Source organism: Cylas formicarius, unplaced genomic scaffold (assembly GCF_029955315.1).
Source record: "Cylas formicarius isolate icCylForm1 unplaced genomic scaffold, icCylForm1.1 PGA_scaffold_9__14_contigs__length_23061073, whole genome shotgun sequence".
NCBI lineage: Eukaryota > Metazoa > Arthropoda > Insecta > Coleoptera > Brentidae > Cylas > Cylas formicarius.
In genome coordinates, this window is record NW_026844365.1 from 17,923,686 (window position 1) to 17,946,408 (window position 22,723).

The 22,723-nt window shown below is 33.9% G+C and overlaps 1 protein-coding gene across 1 annotated transcript in view; it reads left to right on the plus strand.

Annotated features, from left to right (window-relative positions):
* Positions 1–9,844: 9,844 nt before the first annotated feature.
* LOC132707105 (glutamate receptor ionotropic, kainate 2) overlaps positions 9,845–22,723 on the plus strand; it is a 665,601-nt gene continuing 652,722 nt past the window's right edge. The window contains exon 1 of the mRNA XM_060678792.1: positions 9,845–10,094. Coding sequence (XP_060534775.1) covers positions 10,004–10,094 — 91 coding nt within the window. The 5' untranslated portion in view covers positions 9,845–10,003. The remainder of the gene's footprint in view (positions 10,095–22,723) is intronic.

The window sequence follows — 22,723 nt, forward strand, 5'->3', positions numbered from 1 at the left end:
AAACGTCAGCATGTTCAACTCAGCAAAAACCGACGCAGGAGGAATCCAGAAGTATTGTAAAAAGTAGGTTACGAGAAGCATCACACAAAGAGACAGTGTCAGCCCGTTCCTCTTTAATATTATCATCGACAAAATCACAGAAAGAGGTGACATCCTTAAACCATGCATTCAAATTGAACATTTTTGGCCATGACCTGCAAAGGCAAACTCTTTAAATTCTATCAAGCGGATTGACAATTAAATATGAATATATCCATTAAAAAAACAAAGGCATCGCTAAAGAATCTCTCAGAAGCAAGTTCGCGATTGAAGAGAAGCCCGTAGAGCAAGTAACGCGATTTAAAGCAACCATGATCCAGAACAGGATCTAACAGGTGAAATTAATAAATTAGGAGTCAAAAAAGACTGCCTGAATAGAGGAGATAGATAGATAGATAGATAGATAGATAGACAGTTCATGTTGAAGAAAATGATACATAGGCAAACTTGGGATTAACAGATCATTAGGTTTTCAACAAGTGAAAACCTAATACCTTCTATACCTGCAATATCCCAAACAATTTTACCGAAAAAAAAGCCATGTTGATATTTGACATTTATCAACAAAAGAAATTGATTTCTGAAAGAAATCGTGCCCAAATACATATTGGAAATTGTTATCTTTTTAACAAGCTTAATTTAACAATTTTATGATTCACCATAACAATTGAGCCTCGTTGCGGTGAAATGTCAAGTTATATATTTTTTTCTGAAGCTCTGTGGCCACTAAATTTCAAGATATGACTTGTAGCCTATATATCCGGGTGTACAAAAAGCAAGAATATGGGGTAATAAACTATCACTTAATTAGTAAACAACAATTTTCTCAAAAATACAATAGCACTGCTTAATTTTGTTCTCGTATTCCCGGTTATTCTGCATTACTCAGCGTCTCATGTAAATGACGCAAACTGGATTAATTTTGTACTGGAAAACAACTTCTTTTCAACTTCTTTAATTCAGAAATTGCTTTGCACAGACCCACGCAAAAATCCCGTTAAGAATTCAAAGGTATTCTTGCAGTAAATATCAGATATTCCGCCATGCAAAAGTTTGAACTTGTTTGCGTCGACGTTGGTATAAAAAAAAAAAACGTAAAGCTTCTTAAAAAGATCGCTGTAGATGGCAACATTTCGTCAAATTTACTTCGTATTAAAACTTTCCAAGCTGCTACGTTATCTAACTTTCGTTTGATAGGGTTTAGTAAATTTGCATATAGAAATCCGGTAAGCATTATTCTGTCAAAATTTCGTCTACATATAATATAATTTTGCTATCGAGTATAGCAAATAAAAACAAAACCGAATAATAACCATAAAGTATGCACTCGAAACAGAATAGGGAGTAATGAACCAATTGAGGAGATCTTATTAGTTCAATGCTATAGACACCAATTTTTTAGACAGTTTTGTATGCACTTTCTTGAATTTTTTTAAATAAATACTTTCATTTCCGAATTCTAGAAAGAAACCAACCCAATTTTTTTCAAGTTTCAATATATCTATCTTTTACAAACTTTATAATATAAAAATTGTGGCGATATTTTAAAACACGACCCTCGGTCTAGCGGAAGTCGGATGGGGCCACTCATAGACACAGTATTGGCAAGAAGGGTATCGGTAGCGGCCGCCAGCTTTTAAACAGTGGAGAAGGCCGGGGGGAGTTTTTATAAGGGTGCCACGTATTTATACACTACCTAACCCGCCAAGGAGATGGAGTTTATTACTGTGCACTCGACTTCCCACTAAATACGAAGTGATTATTCGAGTTGAGAACCCCAATCCCAATGAGAGGTCACAATAACAACAAACTCGGTTGACACGGAGTATTAGAGTTTAATTGTACAAATGTTGGTACACGAGTATATATATATATATATATATATATATATATATATATATATATATATATATATATATATATATATATATATATATATATATATATATATATATATATATATATATATATATATATATATATATATATATATATATATATATATAAAATAAGTCAAATGTAAAAAGGAAAAGGTAAAGTCGGTTAATCGGAAGGTGATCTTATTAGTTACCCCGCTATAGCGCCGCAAGGATTAGCGTCAACCGCCGACAGTTTCAAGTCGAGCGATTTATGACGTCATATATCTTCGAACAATGCGCATAGTAGGGTAGGTAGGGAAGCTACCGAGCTTCGACACTAAACGAGGGTGTCTATAGTTACAACACAATCGAGGGTCATTACTAATAATTTAAGTTTACATACGTTAAATGACCTGAGCTGACTCAGGTGTATAACCGATAGATAACCGTAAGGTTTCACTCGTTTACTCTCCTAGCTCCAACCTTTCTAATTGCGGGCACGAACTTCTAAGTGGTGCGCGTGCTGCTCGGGAACATGTAGTACCCAAACCGAGCCAGTCATAAATCGAAACGCGCCAGGTAGGAAGCAGGTAGAGCAGGCAAGTCCAAGATCCAGGAAAAAAAAAGGAATATCCAAAACAGAGAAAGAACCAATCGGAAATTAAAACCGGGAACTAAACGCTAAGTAGGAAACCCTGTAAACAAATTCCTCAATTTACAGTGTACTATAGCGGAAGATTCTTACCTCTAGCGAGGGTTTTCCACGCTTCCGCTCGCTTAACGACTCGTGCAGCCTGAATACAACACAAACCAATGGCCGCAATACCACAACTCCAAACGACGGAAGCTAACCGGCTTAGCGCCTCTATGCACAGCAGTGTTATAGGATCCCTAGTGATCGAAGGCGGAATCAATAGCACGTGGTGGCGTGAGCCGATAATCCCACAAAATGGTGCGTGAGCTGTTCAGCCAAATTCCAATAAGCCCTGGAACGGCCTCACTCGCCTTCTTCTCGGCTTCTACACAACAACTCACGCGCAGCGGTTTTCGCATTTTACTCCCCAACAAAAATGGGTTCCAGATGCTCTTCACCACAGAAATACAAGCGAACCGCCAGCAACACTATCCACCACAACTGCTTGCTAAACGATTGCCCCAAAATGGCTAAACGATTGCTCCGCGAGACTTCCTGCCGGAAGTACGTCGTAAAACCGAAAATACTATCCATATAAAATACTCGCTGACAAATTATTTTTATTTTTAATATATTTATACAACGTCAAATGTCATCAATTGTTATATATGTCACCTATACAAAATAAGAATATTTTGAAAAAGATCGAAATTACGATCGAAACTTTAATAAACATTTAGGAGAATCACATTAATTGTTTTCGAGAGACCGAATACCCAAGAGAAATTGAAGAGAATATATATATATATATATATATATATATATATATATATATATATATATATATATATATATATATATATATATATATATATATATATATATATATATATATATATATATATATATATATATATATATATATATATATATATATATATATTCCACGTATTGATTCACGGATGGAAAAATGTGATGACACTATATTCCGGGATATCATCAGTTCGCTTGTTGAACTCCGACTGGAATCCTGCAGACGTTTCGCCAAAATCTCACTTAGCATCTTCAATGCTCGCGCTCCGAAAACACTTCGAACACTCGGAGCGCGAGCAGATTCCTATGTTAAAAACTCAGAACATTTCACTCAGATTTTAGGTTCTCTCAGGATGGACAAGGACGACATTATGGCAAGTTTCGATGTCAAAACCCTCTACCCGAGTATTCCAGTAGAAGAGGCACTCTTGCTTATAGAAGAAAACGAAGATCTTCCGCCATACATAATGGATCTGTCAAGACACTGCCTGAAAAACGCTTACTTTATGTACAACGGGAAAATTTACCGACAAATAGATGGAGCAGCAATGGGATCATCTCTCTCACCTGTGATTGCCAACCTCTTCATGATTTACTTCGAAAAGAAAGCAATAGAGAAGGCAAATCTGAAGCCAAAACTATGGACAAGATACGTTGACGACGTATTTGTTGTATGGCCTTTTGGCAAGGAGGAGCTTTTGAAATTCCTAGATCATCTGAATTCCATTCACCCAAGGATTCAAATTACACTAGAACTTGAAGAGGATAACAGTCTGCCCTTTTTAGATGTGCACATCACAAGGACCGAAGCTGGGTACTTGGAACACACTGTCTATAGAAAACCAACACACACTAATAGATATCTGAACGCTAAATCTCATCACCACCTATCACAGATACAGGCAGTGGCAATTACATTAATTGCTCGGTCCTTCAGGCTCACAAACGAGAGGAACAGAGATAAAGAACTGCAGAAAATTAGTACCTGTCTTCGACAAAACGGATACCAAAGGCGCACCATCAGCAAGGCAATCAGTAAACAACAACAGCCGCAGCAGAGAGTGCAGGACGAGACCCAACGAAAATCGATCGCTGTCCTGCCATACATCAAAGGGGTTACTGACAAAATCGGCCGAATATTACGGAAACACGACATATCAACGGCATACAAAACTGACCATACCATCGGAGCAATACTAAGAAACCCAAAACAAAAAATTATTCTGGAAAACCAAGGAGTATACAGTGTAGCATGCGGATCGTGCAGCCTGACGTATGTGGGACAGACCAACAGAAAGATTTCAGCCAGGCTCGAGGAACATTGTTTAGCCATAAGAAACAAACAAACAACATCTGTTTTGTTTCAGCACCAACATCAGACAGGCCATAAAATTGATTTCGGCACATGCAAACAAATAGCTAATATTCCTGATTTTAGGACTAGGATTATACGAGAGGCCATCGAAATAGAAAAGTCCGGACACCTCAATACGAGAGACGACGCTCTGCATTTATCCAACACGTGGAGAACGATAATCCAACAGCAGAGCGATGCGTAGAACCATTTCTTAAGAATATATATATATATATATATATATATATATATATATATATATATATATATATATATATATATATATATATATATATATATATATATATATATATATATATATATATATATATATATATATTGAATGCATTCTTTTAAAAGAAAATTGTTTACTTAAAAGTTAGTCAGTTAGTCAGAAAGAATTGAGGAGCTTTAACTAATCAGCTCGCCCTGATCGGTATAATCTTCAGATGAGTTTCCGACATTTTCCCATCTAGGCGACGTAAGGCCCGCTTTAAATTCTATCGGTGCCTAGAACGTTGTATAAAATTTTTAACCGCTTCGATTTAGTTTGTTTATTAAAAACGCGATCCCTGCGGGGCTAAATAACCTCAAAGAAATTATTTTTCGCATAAATGAATAAAATAGCAATTTGGGCCATTTTCTCTAATGCGATCATCTACATTACCCGCGGGTGTACTGAAAACATTTTTCCATACACCGTTGGCGTTAAGTGGATGGTGTGCGTGGGCACTTTTAAGGGAAATTGTGGCTCGTAAAACGACCCTAATGAACGTATTTAAAATAGTGGCTTTCTCGCTTCATGATTTTTCATTGAGGGCAATTTTTTCATAATACAATGCTTTTAACATGGCGACAAAGACACATCAGGATATTTCACTGCTGTAATAAGGTAATTTAAATGTAATTTAAAATTAATTAATTAATTAATTTAAATTACATTAACTTCATACATAATCGTATAAAATTCACTATCGAGATTGAATAGGATAACTCTATTAATTTTTTAGACTTAACTATTACGAAAGTGCAAAACAAATTAGATTTTTCATTATATCATAAACCTTCACACACGGACACAGTCATACATAACAGCTCAAATTTTTTATACACAGACTTCTTAATACGCCACTCTCAATAGAAAATTATAACAAAGAACTTAATATCATTAAACAAATTGCACTCAACAACGGCTACAAACAACCGTTAACTCTATTTGTCCGAAAGTTAATACAGAACACGAACAATTTAAAACAATTACATACATAGGAGAACCTAGTGAAAACGTTTCAAAACATTTGTCAAAATGTAGTTTAAAAATAGCTTTCAGAACTAACAACACAATAGGAAAATTTTGAAAAAACAATAAATCGAAATGTCCAAAATCCCAAAAATCAGGTGTCTACGGGTTGAAATGGGGATCTTGTCCTAAAATTTATATTGGACAAACAGGTAGATCCTTCAAGAAACGCATTAACGAACATATAAGAGCGTTTAAAAACAATAGTCTACATTCTAATTATGCTACACACTTAAATACAGAAAAACACATTTTTGATGACAATTTTGATATATTACATACAGCCACAAAAAAGTAGAAAATTAAATTTATTGGAACCCATGGAGATTAACAAAATGAGACATTGAAATGTATTGCTTAGCGATGAATTAGATTTAAATATCTCTCCTTTATTGAACTTAAATTCTCGCAACAACATTAATTAAGGTTTTATGGTCATTTTGTATGTATGGTCAGTTTGTAAATATTACATTTGATAAAGACACGGTGTTGTCGAAACAATTGTCATGTCAAAATATATAATTTAGTGAAAATCTGAACTTTTAGTTCTTATTTATTTTCATAAATGGATTTTCATCAAGTAAGAGCCTCCTCAGTTCTAACCTTCCCGAATATATAACACAAGGACTTGTTCTCATTTACACAGATGGATGTATAAATTGTCATCAATTGTATTATCAACTGGTCAAAAGCAGTCTTACTGGAATTTAAAACCAAACATCCTGTGGACATCGTTTGAGAATTTTCCACTTCATTTTAGCAGCAATTCCAAATTTTTGGAAATTTCGATTGGTAGTCATTTTAACTGTGATTCACAAATAGATATTGTCTGTTCCAAATTAAATAAATGGTTCTAAATGACAAAACCGCTAAAAACTGGCTTAGTACGCATATCTCACAAGAAACAGGAACATAGGAGTATATCAAATAGACACGTCATTATCTTCGTAGGAAATTTTTTAGTTTGTTACCAAAAGTGTCAGTGAAATCTTTCACTATCCAATTTTCAAAAATAAAATGTAACTACGGAAAAAGTCATTTTGGTTGAAAAAGTAATGCATTAACCTTTTTTCAAAAATACTTCCACAGGCTACTGTTATACTTATTTTAAAACTTCTGGATTCCTCCTGCGTCTTTTTTTGTTTTTATTGAGTCGAACTAGGTATCGTTTCGCCAATCATCCTGCTGGCTTCTTCAGAACTTGACTGAAACTGGTTCGCATTTTATTCAATACCTGCTTTTATATTTTTTGAGGGGGGTGGAGCTAAATGAGGGGCATAAACACAGTCTCGGATGACTGATTCCTATATTAGTGACTAGTAGAGACCTGAGTCGCGGTTAAGATTGTTAGGCTTCTTATAGAATTGATTACATGAAAGAATTTTAGTTTTATTGAGTCTAGTTGATATTTTCAGTTTCAGTCAAGCTCTGAAGAAGCCAACAGGATGATTGGCGAAATGTTAGCTAGTTTGACTCAACAAAAACCGACGTAGGAGGAATCCAAAAGTTTTATAAAAAGTATAATGCATTAACCATCGCATATTATATGATCTGATTTTGTTATATAAATGAGTAACTCCGCTAGCTATTATATAAATAAATAAATAAGGTATTTCCGTGGAATAACGAAAATTGTCAATATGATAATATGTGTGCGTATGTGAAAGCTTATTTTGGTTAAAGCCGTATTGCCATGGTTCAATCAAAGCTTAACTAACGGGAAAATGCGGCTTGTTACTAGTCAGTAAAACGCATTAACGTCCAAATCAATTCAAAATTGTGGAATTCGATTGTGCAAGAGATAGAGAAATTCATTTATGACGTTATTATAGCTTTTACACAAACCACGAAGGTAATGAAAGGCACAATTTTGCAAATATTTTGGTAGAAATAGCAGACAACGTGGAGATTATTCATTTCATAATTTCTATTTCAAAATTTAATAGGATGTAACATAGGGTTGCAAACAATTTTTAATTGAATTATCATATACCATAGTCTTTTTAATTAAAACTATTTAAATGTTAGAGTATCAATTTTTTGTCTAACAATCGTCTAGTCGTCAAAATCGATACATTTGGCAACGTTGCAAATAACTAAAGTTTGTTTTAAGGCACACCAGAACTAGAATGCAATAATGCAGGGATTCTTAAAAATAATAGAATAAGTAGAAACCATGTGTGTAGAACATGTAAATAAACCAAAAAATATGCAGAACAAAGGAATAAATTATATAAGCAGAACTGCTCTCGAGAATTGTGAACCAAAAACCAATGTACAGGACGTAAAGCGTCATCAAATAAATAATTATAAACTTTGGTATATACAAAATACAAAAAAAAACATGAAATATATAAGTAAAGGACATGAGCACTACTAGGCAAGCAAATTTGCATCTAAAACTCTTCAACAGTATAAAAACTGCTTCGAATTAAGTACTTAAAAACTGCGAAATCTGCAATGACATCGTTTTTCATAACAACTATAGAAAACTATGATTTCTGGAAAACAAACATAACTAAATTTAGAGAACTATGAAATATATAACTTCCTTGCTCCTGACTTTAAAACTTTTGTAGAAAACTGGCTACATTATTGAATAAGACATGGGAACATCAATATACATGAAGTGTGTTTACTGTTAACTATGTACAAATTGGTGTATCAATGTTTTTTTTTGCTTCAAAGACCACTAAAAGTTCCTTATTTGACCTCGAAAATCCACATTCAGAGTCACATTTGAGGCTAGAAAATGCTTTTGAATTCTGTTGAAATTGAGGAACCCGCTAGCAATAACTTTTTGAATAAAAAACCGATCACTTAAAATCAATATGCTTAGGTCGGTATGAGGTGAATTGATGTGTGTGTAATGTCGTTGATGATGCTAACCCTGAGACTTTCTCAGCGAAGTTATTCAAATTTAGTATTGATAGAGCTCGCAAGGTTATTGAGTTACTTCGTTTGGAGGTAGTAGATGGTACCTTCATGCACCATTGGTCATGTTTATTGTTTACAATAAAAACAATCAACACAGTTAAAAAAATCTTAGCGTAGTTTATTAAAATAAAATTAGTGATAAATATAATAGGGTAAAATAAGTGTAGATCAACGGAGCAACGCAGTCTCTTCATTGAGAGTTGTTAACTAACTACCCACAAAAGTGCTTCATAGACCCATATGGCCGATATTATTCAGAAGTAGCAATAAATCAAAAAAGACATAAAAGTAACAGCAACCCTTAAACAGCAAAATGTCTAAATGAGGCAGATGTTAAACGAGCATTAACAAATAATACAATTTGGATGCCTGAGCCAGGCCAGGATCAATCTTAATTTGATTTTCACTTGAAGATCATGCCTGTACATCCCAAAAGATCAGTGATTTTTATTATATTTTATTATTTATTATATTGTTGTCTACAGTGCCTACAAGAATTTGAAATTATTTGTTTCTGCGAAGCATACTTTGTGGTATCGATCTTTTTGGTACCAACTCCTTCTACCAGCTGTGGTCTCAACTGTTTCCTCCGACTTTATTTACCCTGTTGCATTATTTTATAACCGCACTTCCTAGTTAGGCTGTATTGCCGTGTATTTTCGTTTCTCAATTGCGTAATACTCCGTGAATAAATAAATACGCTTTGGCACCTCGAACAGAGCCGACTGATTTTCTAGCCTGTAGCCGCGCCGGACACAATGATTTTACTAATTTCATTTCAGTTTCAGATCTTGATGGTGTGGCAACACGTCCCGCGACGCTGTTTGACAAACGTCAACAGAGGAAACGTCGAAAGCACACAGACGCAGAACGCAAATGCATAAACAATCGCCGTCTCCGCGGCCAACTCAGAAACGCTAAGTCAATGTTTGTATAAGTGATGCATCCGGTCGGTTTCTGCGGAAATCTCTAGCGGGCCGCGATTGTTTCTGGTTGACGTGCACTGGACCAATGATTATGGGTTTCGAGTTGTCGTCAGTGTGATCGTCGCGGTTGACATTTTAACGATGGATTTACTCGACTTCGATGCGTTTCTCGCGGCCATGTTGACGATGGTTGCGTTCGCGAACGCTGCCTTGCCGCCCGTCATAAGAATCGGTAAGTTTTCGATATTTATTGAATCTGTAGTAAACGATGGAGGATATGCGCTAGGGTTCCACCTGTGGAGCGCACTGTGGTTCTGCCTGCGGTCATATACCCAAAAAGGTCATAATTTTATTTTGCCCTAAAAACACGTTAAGTTTCTCAGAAATGTCTAATTATGATTATTATAAATGAAAACGTAATTGTGCACTTTTGTATTACGGATTAAAGTGAACTTTTTCGTGTGTGTTCTTACTTGGATTTATATTATAGTTTCGCACTAAAAACTGTGAAAACACGTGGTGCCATAGTGGATATTGCTATTCAAGGTATGTACTTTTAATATTTAGAATTATTAATGTAATTAATATATACAATTTTTTTTTTAATTGAATTGAATTGAATCCCCTTTTTTAGTTTTTTTTTTATTAAACTTTAATACATGTAAACTTTCAAATGCTTTACCTCTCGATAACGCGCAGGTCGATGAAATGCTTGGAACCTCTACTTTAAAACCGAGTATGATGCGATGTCGCCAAATGTCGCCGGATGTGTCAAAAATAGTCAAAAATATTCTTATCCCTTCATGGTTGGCTTTAAATGCACGTATTTTCCATGAGCAATATGAACCTAACGTTTCGTTAAAAAAAATATTTATATCATTCTTTTTGTTATAGTGCATTATATATCTGAGGACTACAATGTTACTGTGTATCCCGAGCCTAGGCTACAATTCGCGGAGAGACAAAACAAACTTTAGTCACCTGGTACATATACTATTTTTTGCACTTTTGGGTCCCGATTTATTAAAGTTGTTTACCAATCTTTTCTTTTTATCAATTTTACACTAAAAAAAATAAAAGAAAATGTACACAAAAAAAACTAGGGTTTTTTTTCTTTTGTTGCAGATCAAATAGTCAAATGCACCTTCACGAGGATGTACCTTTTTAATACTTGATTAGCCAAGAAAGCAGACAAAAATTCCAAAAAAAAAAACCGTGAATTCTTAGCCGAGTAGACTTCTTTGCCCAATAGAGAGGTCGAGAGTATCAACTTGCAAAAAGTTCAGTGAGTATTGGAGACAAACTTCTAGTTCTAGATCAAAACTAGTAGCTAAGCACCAGGAATGGCTTAACATGACCGAAATTTGCTTCCGCTTGTTCAACCAATTCTGTTGGATGAAGTGGCAGAAATCCAGCAGGCCCCGACGATCAAGAGCTGTCAACAAACATGCCAAAAAGATTTTTGCAAGAGTTTGAAGAATGCAGTGAACCATCTAAGCGCCGAAGATTGTCGGAGTTATCTAAAGTACATAGTTCTGCAATTAAATATTTAAAAAAAGATCAGTCCAAAACCTCCAGTTCGCAGAACAATACAGACGAAATACTCTCGCGTTTTGTTGAGGCTAACTTGACCACGCATCAATAAAGATTAATTAAAGATTTTGTTAATTCAAAAATGGCCTCAATTGTCTTTTTTTTCTATTACAAAGTTCTGGGGGCAAAGAAAAAGTGCATCATTCATCATTCGGATGAAAAAGTGTCAGAGACATCTGCAGAAGTTGAACTGCAGTCACTTCTGGATCACACGGCTAACCGGATTCACGAGTCATAAAAACACATTTTGTCAACTCTTCCACTCCAAGGAAACTTAATGTTAATAGGAAAATGGGGTTTGATGGTAGTTCAGGGCATAGTGAATACAAGCAGTAGTTTTCTGATGTAAATACTAGCGATGAAAACCTCTTTGTGACACCCTATGTTCCTCGCCAACCAGTTTGTCAATGAGCAACTTCAGATAATGTTATTGTGTGGTAGAATCGGCGCCCCTCGATTTTGCAGAATTATGCTATTTCAGTTTGCCAAGGAAACTAAAGAACTCTCTTTGCAGGAAGAAACGTATTTTGAAGACAAAATTGAAAATTTGAAGCCAACAATCTTTAAATATGGCGATCGTGAAAAAAAGGTTCAACATTCTTTACAATTGACAATGGTTGACGGTAAAGTATGTTGCTCCTTAGAGGGAACATCGTCAAATAGGTGTTATATTTGCAATGCTACACCTAAAGAAATGAATGATATTGAGGTATGTTTAAGCAAAATTGTCGATACAATTTTCGTTTTGGTTTATCTCCCCTTCACTCATGGATTAGGTGTTTTGAATATTTTATACACCTTTCATATAAGCTATATTTTATAAAGTGCCAAGCTAGATTGCAAAATGAAAAGGTTCTTCTTGCAGACAGAAAATCGGGGATTCAAAAAGATTTTAGGGAAAAGTTGGGCTTAATTATAGATAAGCCGAGCAGTGGAGGAAGTGGTTCATCAAATAATGGTAATACTGGGAGAAGATTTTTTACAAGTTATGAAGTTTCAGCTGAAATAACGGGTATGGATAAAGATCTTATCAAGGGATGTTGTATTCTTTTGCAGGCTTTGGGCTCTGGCTATAAAATTAATTTTACAAAATATCAGAATTACGCTTTAGACACAGCAAAAAAAAATATCCGTGGTATTACCTACCTGCCTTCGTGCACAAAGTTCTCGTGCATGGATTTAAAGTTATTGAAAATGTACTTCTATCGATAGGAGAACATTCGAGTAGCTGCAGAATCTTCAAATAAAAATTTTAATTATGTAAACGTGAAAATACACGAAAAATGTCTCGTGTTCTTGCAAATACAGATGTTCTGCATTGAATGCTTTTAAATTCCGATCCTTTTATTTCTAGTTTAAGAAAATTACCTAAAAGCAGTAAGTCCATTTTATTACCTGAAGTTTTTGATTTATTAGAATTAGAATGACAGTTAAATCAAGCAACCTGTCAACTCATTATAGAATGGTAATCCCGTATCCCTTTTTAATGATATAAAATATTTGTATAGTGAATTTTACTTCTGAAATTAACAACCATAATTAATTATTTGTAATGAGTCTTGCAGTTTGATTACATGACTCATTATTAAATTATAAATTCTATTTAATTTCAATTCGGGAGTAATTAGCCATAGGCATAACGAGGGTTCAGGAACAATTTATATTGATTCTTTAGACCTAATTGTGCCATATTAGTTTAGTTTTCACTTTTATGTGTTTTATTAAAATAATGGGATTGTTTTTTTGAACATATGTTTCCAGCTGTTAATAAAATTTTACTTTTTAAAAATAAATAGTTTTTTGTTTAGTTTTCACTTTTATGTGTTTTATTAAAATGTGAATTTTTTTTGAAGGTATGTTTCTTGCTGTTAATAAAATTTTACTTTTTAAAAATAAATAGTTTTTTTTTTTATATTAAAGTTTAAAAATATGTATTTTTCTTGGAAATGTTGAAATATGCACAAAAACCCCATATTTAAAATATCCCATTAGAGCGAGAATTTGAAATGACCGCATGTCCCATAAGACGGGACCACTGTGGATTTGGATTTTTTCTGTAATATGTCTTATCAATAAATCAAGACGTTCATTATACACTCTAGTGGAGGAGACTTCATTATTTTGGTACAACTTTTGTGCAGCAAAAATTAACGAAAAAGTAGTTCAACTGAAGCTTGAAAAACTGTTGTTTGGATGATTTTTTGATCCAAACAGTTACCTTTTCATGTCAATGCCGTTCAAATACTAGTCAAAAGCGGCATCTTCGGCTTTTATTGTAACGAAAACATTAATAAACCAGCAGATATCAACGTAAAACCGCAATTTCTTTTTCAAATAGTTGCCGATTTCAATTAGATTCCAGTTACAATCTGCTTTTTTGCCTCTTGTACCGAAATCTTCCTTAAAAATGCAAATATAAGTTTAAAACCCCAATTTCTGTGACAAATAATTGTTTTTTTTTTTATTTCGAGCAGATTATATTCAAAAACAAGAGTTTTGGTGTACAGAATTATCGTAATTGGAGTGGTTTAATAGGGAAAGACTTTTGACTTACGTATCAAAGGCTCGATTTTTGAGGAACAAATGGTTAAAACCGGATGGTGAAATGTTCACTAATACCAACTAAAACATAGGTTATTTTTCAATTTTCGGCCATTTCGAAAATTGCCCTTTTCAGCTATATAGATTTGCATGCATGCATGTTGCCTTCATGTCAAGTTTCTTAAAGTCAAGGCAAAGTCAAAACCACTTAAATGAAGACCAGGAAATCCGGGCATTGAATATAATTGGAGAAGTATTTAAAAATCCAAGAATATTCTCACGGGCACTAGCTGACTCAATGCTGGAAAAATTACCGATTTGTCTACTACTAAAAAAACATAAATTCAAGAAAAGTCCGCGAATAACATGAAGGGGACGCCGGTAGGAGAATACAATTTGGAACTGCTTTATGGGAAAATACAGTTGAACAACAATTTTGTATTGAATGTTCCGGAATATTTAACAGATACAAATTCTCATGCTGTAGTGTATCAAAAACGGCAAGATCGCTTTGGATTCAATATAATAATAATAATAATAATAATAATCAACGGCCTTTATATCTTATCTTAGTTGCTTCCATTCAACCTCCTAAAACGAGCATATGACACTATTTATAAAATAAAATATAACATATCAATTACATAGACATTCATTCAAAATGGTAGAGTGAATTCAAAAAAGAAATACATATATACAATTTGATAGTTACTAGTTTTATGATCGGTCTCTATTATGATAAATGTATTGTTCGAGTTTTTGATTGAATGAAGTTAGCGAGGTGATTGATCTCACTTGGAGAGGAAGTTTGTTGTAAGCCTTGATAGCATTGATAGCATTTTAAGTGAAACTACGCTGGAACTGTGCTGAAGTATGTTTGGGAATGGCAAACAGCCCCCTATGGCGAGTATGAACCGAATGAATATCTGTTCCAGGAGTAAGTTTGTCAAAAACATAGGTCGGACGTTGGAGAGATATTACTTTTTTAAGACAAAAAACTACAATTTAAAACGTTCGATTATTGCATTCGGCAACTGGCCGTAAGAGAAGATCAGTTAAGTAAATTTTGGCAGCGTCTAGACTAATTATTCTTCCTTTATCTTCACTAAAAATGATAAGTTGCGTCTTATTTTCGTTAAGTAATAGACCATGCTTGCTAGAAATATCACTGAGAGCACGTAGGTTACTGTTTATATTATTAACGGCAGTATTAATCTGAGAGTAATTAAAAGAGACATATACTTGAGTGTCGTCTACGTACTGATGGGAGGAACGATGCTTAATAAATTCACAGAAGTCGGAGGTATAAACTGAAAACAGCATATTTACATAATTGGAATAGCTGTTATTGAAGAATACTCTTTGACACCGATCAGAAAAGTAATATGTGGGTAGGAATTGTCTGAGGTGGATTTGTGGCACTTAACTGTTTTAACGAAAATCTGACAGCGGATGATTACTTAAATATTTTGGGAGCACATGCTGTTCCATTTTTGGTTAGTTGACTTGACATTAATTCTTGGACGGTTGACGGTTGACCCGCTAACAACGCACCGATTTTAAGTGACTTTTAAACGAATGGTTTTACAATGTTGGATCTAGAGGCCGCATTCTGTGCGAATTTTCCAAACCAAAGCAGAGTTAGAGGAGGCCACTCGAGACGCGTTTGCTTAAAATAAATATAATTTTGTTTTCTAAATAACCAAAAATAATGAAATTAAATATTAAAAATAGTATCTAAAATTAAAATTATAATATTAAATGGTTCTTAGGTTATTTTAAATTGACCTTATCTTTTTTAAAGATCCAGTATGTACTAAGTTTGTTAAGGGACCCAATGGGGTTGAACGGCGAAATGGTAAAAAAGCGCAGGCAAACGACCCACTGTGAAGACTTACCGCATGCTCTCGTGTCGTCGGTTCCGGACGTTGCCCGGTTTGTTGCACTCGCGTTTGAAACTCGCGGACTTGCGGAATCGGCTGTGTTTCTGGCGCCGGACCACGAGGAAGTGTCCCTTTTTGAATCTGAATGTCAAAAACTTCTTTATTCTGTGCGGTTGCGCACAAGCCGTCACATGGGTTACGCGGGATTGGGAAACTGGGTGAAAATAGAAATAATGGATTCTGAACAAAGTTATTGTAAAGTTTGCTATGTGACGTCCTTTTGAACATATTGTACACTGACTACTCATGTATAAACAAACAATGATATACCAACAAACCTAATTGACTGGAGAACTGTAGAAAAAATCTGAGTACGCTATTGCATTTGCCTTTAAAACTGCCCTAATAGTGTTTTTATCCGAATCCAAAATGTGAAGTGAAGATATCGCCATACGGTTTTAACCATTTTTTTCTCAAGAATCGAGCCTTTGACATGTCAATCGGTTTTGGTTCATTTAGTTCAGAAACAGGTTTTTCCTGTTAAAACACTCCAGTTCGCACCATCCTGTACAGTATTTAGCAATAAAAATCATTACATTAAAAAACAACTTTCACTTTTAAGTCTTTGACCAATTAATATGGCTGCCAAAATTTTAATTTTAAAATTTATTCGGATTTTATCTTGTCTCGAATAAATTGGGACAGAGCAATAAATAAAGATTAGTTTATGTCAGCAGTAAATCAGTAAATTATAAACCAACCTCAATAATCGCAGTAGGCTTTGCCCGTTTTTTATCTTTTATTTGAAGTCTGACAGATTCGCAGTGATAGTGACATTATGAAGAATTTTTGGTAGTGCGTTGCAAATCAGATACGCTGATTGCACCTAAAAAGAAAAGAACGGTTCGGCACAATAATTGCGAAAGTACTATTCAATATTATCTGGGAAATGGAAATGGAAAAAATGGCCATTTAACCGATTTTTTTTTTAATTCAAATCGCTCTTTTACTTATGAGTCTTTTGCTCGGCATTTGTACAATATCAATAACAATTAGAATTCCCTTTCCCATCTTGGATAACTTGATAAATCTGAACTTTACTTGATACTCCTCAGACTTTCCCTGTACTTTGTTCTACTGTGCGACGTTCAAATATTTTCGGATATAAATGTCAATAACTGAAAAACATTGCGACTGCTTATCATCAAATAGAGTTTCGTGACATGGCCGCAAAAAATTATTTAATAAAAATAGAATGGCATTGATAACATTGGCAACAACTCAGTAAAACCGCATCTGGATATGCTACCTTAAAATATGAACAAAAGTACAGTTACAGTACAGTACGGTATACCCCAATTTACCAAATCAAAGGCTAATTCACCATGCCATTTAAAATCGCAATATAATTTTGTTATTCATTTTTGTTAAAATATAACAAAATTCACATGAAATATGAACGAAGAAGTAACTAATAGAAAGAGAAAACTTAAAACTTGAGCGTAATAATAACAATAATAAAGATCTTTAGGTTATATCAGATATGTTCAATGATTTTTAAAGGAAACATCCAGAACCATTCCCAAATGATTAAAAAAAAACTAACCAAAACTAACTTTTCAACATCTTTCCTTTCCTTGAAGAATAACCATACACTTTACTTATTAAAATTATTAAAAATAAGGGCGTGTTAATATTCATTAGAAAGCCATTTACCTATCTAGTAAATTTATCCTATTGTGAAGGAAAATGTCTTTCAAGCCAAGAAAATTGGTAAGATTATTCCGTAACATAAAAGAAATATTAATAATTACACAATAAGCGATAAGCAGTTCGGTTTTCGAAGTGATAGATCCCTCATACAAGCAGTTACTTTATCCTTGGAAAATGGAAAATGTCTTGTATTGGTATAAGTGCTCCGCATTGAAACTTGCGGAGTCCTTTTTATCTTATATGTTAGCCTAATGTATAAAACAGATGCACTTAAATAAAATCGAAGTCATTCAATGTAACACTGGGCGTTTCGCAAGGCTCTGTATCAAGACCAGTACTTTTCCTCTTCTCTATCGATGGTTTAGATTGTTTATGTGGCTCGGACGACTCCGAGAACACATCGTTTAGGAAGTTTGCTGATGACTTTACGATATCTGGAAGATAAATGCAACGTGGTTTTGATTAAGGTGAACTCTGGGTTCAATGATAATCGACTAAAAGCATCTTTTCATCAGCATCATATTCAGAAGCCATGTAGAGACATTTTGCTTCACATAAACAGTGAAGATTTCCGGTCAGTATGTGATATAAAGTTTCCTGGAATATGCCTAGATAAAAACGTGAATTTTAAGACTGATTGCGGCTATTTGGTATCGAGGTTGGGAGTCAACATATATTTATTACATAATTTGAACGATATATCAACAGAATTAAGAATTTTAAGTGTTTATTACGCTCATATTGAACGTAGAACTAGGTATGGATTCCAAATTCAAATCCACTTCCTGTAAAAGCTATTTTAAAAAATGTAATATTTCAACAATCTAGAGTCTATATGTGTTTGAAATATTTGTTTGTGTTTCAAAATAAATCAGGTTTGGTGTTGAACAGTAATTTTCACTAAGGAAATACATGAACTAACGACTACTTCAGAGCTCCTTTGCAAAATATAAGTCTGCGATTTTTTAACCATTTAAAGAAGGAAATAAAAAACTTGTGATTATTTATGTACACATGTTGTTATTAAATATGTGTACTTGGTAGAAGGGTACTTTAGTTAGAGTGTCTTTTTCCTTCCTTGTTTATAGATGACAGGTTGTATGTAGTCTTTGATTATGCGTCATTTTATTTTAGTTTTTTTGGCACTTTGTAAAATACAGATTTTTTTGTTATTATTTGATTGTTTTTATTTATTGTTAATATTCGTAGTCAGTGAGTGGTAAATTCTCTTTGGTCTCGGGCCTTTTATAATCTAATTCCGTCAGGCGATACTATACTAAGCGGATAACACGATATACGGTGCCCATAACTGTTAAAATTGCCTCCGATGTGATCCTATAAAGGAAGGAGGAGCAATCGAGTAGAACGCTATTCGGAGCCCGAATGAACTTTAGCGCTGGTTCTTAAGATCGAGATTACTGTTGTGTTTGCTTTATGGGATAGATAGGCCGCAGTATGTCGCAAAGCGTAAAATGAACTAGCGATGACCGAGCGAGTACCTGTTAACCCTCGGGTATTGGGTTTTTACTTGAAAAACTTGGCTTATCAAAGCTGCGAAATTTCAAAATTGTCCTAGGGTATGTTGAAATATGTTGAAGTATTAAAAAAAATAATTGAGACACATAGATTCATTGCTCATTAATTTTTTGTTTTGGGAAAAAAGTTTGAAATCAAAAATATCAAATTAAAAACAAAATATTTGTGCCCATAAAAATTATTGGTAAAATAAATTTCTTGTATTTCTTGGCATGGCTCGCAAGGTGTCAAGAACGCCTTCACGAAACTCTTTGTAAATTCTGACATCGAGGAGTGAAAACAGACTTTCAATAATCCTAAGGAAAAAGGTCTAAGCGGCTAAAATAATGCGATTTAGTTCGTCAATATCTTTACAAGTTTTGGATAGTTATGGTTAGTCAGTTGGTATCAAAAAGTCAAACTCATAACTAATTGAAAGGAGACCACATCTAATATTTACCATTTAAGATTTTTTGAATAGCTCCTAGGAACAAGAGGAACAAGAATTTTTTTTTGCTTATTTCAGCAATTTTTTATACTTTAAAATTTCGAGATATTCGAGGTTTTGAAATGAACACGCGGTAAAGGGAAACGATTATCACATTACCATTCTAATTTTTCGAGTTATGAAAGACAGCCAAAACTTCAAACATTTGTTATTTTTTAGCACCACATATGTATTTGTTTTTGATAAAACTTGCCCAAAATATTTATCTTTGTATTAATGAAAATAATAATTCTCTGTATTTGTATTGTTGTATTGATCATGCTAATCAAAATCATATCCAGTTTAAAATTGCCTGGAAAGTTAGAAGCGCAAGAGAATATTGCAAGACTAATAGTTGGGAAAAAATATACATCTCACAAACTGCAAGAAACTTCTTTTTATAAGAAATGCAATAATAAGTGCGAAAAAATAAAATAAATACGAAGCGCCTCCAAATGAAAATGGCGTCTCCCTCTTAAAACTCCCGAAAATTAGAGACTATGGACACTTTGCACCAATACTTTCCAAATGCTTTGTGTGCTTAGAGTATTTAAAAAATCATATGAAATTGAAGTGAGAACTTATTTTCAAATTTAAATTGTATATTGTTAAATGAATAACTAAACTAGTGATGAATCAAACTTGCTGACTTTTTGCCAGTCATCCTGTTGGTTCCTTCAGAGCTTACCTGAGACTTCTCATGACAAAAATTTAAGTAATTTGGGTGAGTTCAACATATATACACTGCTACAGAAAATCATTGTGCAACGCAAAATAACTTGGCCAGAAATAGAAACAATGACATCATAACATTATCAACAACGTGCGATGGATGTGTTATTCCAGTAAGATGATTGTCATTCTGCAATTCATGTGTCACTTCAATTTCCTCGTTCTGCAAATAAAAGACACGACTTTCCTATGTACTACGTTTTTAAACTTGGATTGGTCATTTCTTTCCCAAGAATCGGATTTTGAGTTTGCTCTTTGATTTATGACAAACTGGTGGTAAAAAGTATTCTCCCTGGTTTACTTCAAATATTATATAAATTATGAAAAAGAAATCCTGATGTCACAAAACGTTCAGAAGTACGGATAGTCCCTCAGAATTTTAAATGTCTTAAGTGAAAGATAAAATCTAATTGTAAGGTCTCTTATAAAAACTATTTAATGTGACACTAAAAATAATCCTAAAAAGACTTGGTCATTTATTAAAGACCAAAGAGAAATCTCAGGTGTACCCCAGCTATATGAGTTTTAATGATATGGAAATACATATTGCGCAAGATATACTCAACTCCTTTGTATCGTGTTTTAGAAAACCATTTTCTAAAGGACGACAAACATAAAGAATTTCTTAATTCTTTAATGCTCGCGCTCGCGAAACGTCTGCAGGATTCCAGTCGGAGTTCAACGAGCGAACGTATGAACATATCCCGGAATATAGTGTCATCACATTTTTCCATCCGTGGATCAATACGTGAGAATAAATAAATAAATAAATAAATAAATAAACAAATAAACAAATATATATATATATATATATATATATATATATATATATATATATATATATATATATATATATATATATATATATATATATATATATATATATATATATATATATATATATATATGTGTGTGTGTGTGTGTGTGTGTGTGATCGGTGAATGTTTATCGTCTTTTATTATTTATATGTCCCTTATTTCTTATATATTGTCTTATAAATTTGCTTAAATAATAATGATTATAATAATAATAATTTATTTAATAAAAAAACGTTAAAGTAAAAAAAGAAAATTTATAAGACAATATATGGACGAGAAAGAGCAATGGACTGTAATTTTTTGTTTAATTGAAGCTAGAAATAACGGGGCGATTCAAAAAATAATATATTGATGTAACGAGACGAAAAATGACAATCTCTTTTCTTCTTGGCCTACCTTGATGTAGCTCTGGCTGTTGACCGGCACAATTTCGCAATACTTGACGGCACTCGAGATATTAATTCTGGCATGCGGAAAATGCTCTCACGTTGGTCTCTGCCTGAGTCGTACTAGTCCCGATCACAGCGGAGTACGACACCCAAGCGACATACGAGTTTTTCTGGCCATATACCCAGTGAGATTGTCACCAAAATACGCGGAAAATATAACCGCAGCAATTATTTAAAAGAAAACCAATTTCAATTTGCTCGATATAAAAATTCCCCAATTACAAAAATTAAAAAGGAAAAATAAAACAAAACAATTCCGACTGGACGGAACAATATATAAGAAATACACAAGTAATTTTCAATTTTCAATCACGAAAGCGGTCATAAAATTTTATTAGATAAAACTAAAATTCTTGAATGCAGTCAATTCTTCTACCAATGAAAAATCTAAGAGTCTATAGAAATCTTTAAGTAACCTAACAATCTTAACCGCGACTCAGGTCTTTACTTGTCACCAATATGGGAATCAGTCATCCGAGACATTGTTTATGCTCCTCATTTAGTTCCGCTCCCCTCAAACCATATATAAGCAGGTACAGAGTAAAATACGAGCCAGTTTCAGTCAAGCTCTGAACAAGCCAACAGGATGACTGGCGAAACGTCAGCAAAAATCGACGCACCAGGAATCCAGAAGTTTTGTAAAAAGTAACCCAATATTAGTTCTGATTTTCTATTGATAAGATTAATGGGTGGTTGCTATTAGTTTCTATTTCAATGGTAACACGTATGTCAGCGTGTATAGAGTTTAAACGTTTAAGAACATCTACTAGGAATTCCTGACCATGGGGCCAAATGACAAAAGTATCATCGACGTAGCGTTTCCATAATTTTCGTTTTAGATGGAAGGTGTCAAGAGCTTTCTTCTCAAAGGTTTCCATAAATATATTCGCGATGACTGGTGATAGTGGAGAACCATAGCTGTTCCTGACGTTTGTTCAAAAATTTGAGCGTTATAAGAAAAATATGCTCCAGACAAGCATTTTTCAATCAAAGTGAGAAGGTTTGGTTCCAGATTCTCGGATTTTAATATATCTGAAATGATGGTGAGAGTTACAGGAATAGGAACTTTAGTAAAAAAGATTCTAAGTCGAAACTAAACAGAATATCTTGTGTCAGTTTTCCCTGTAGTA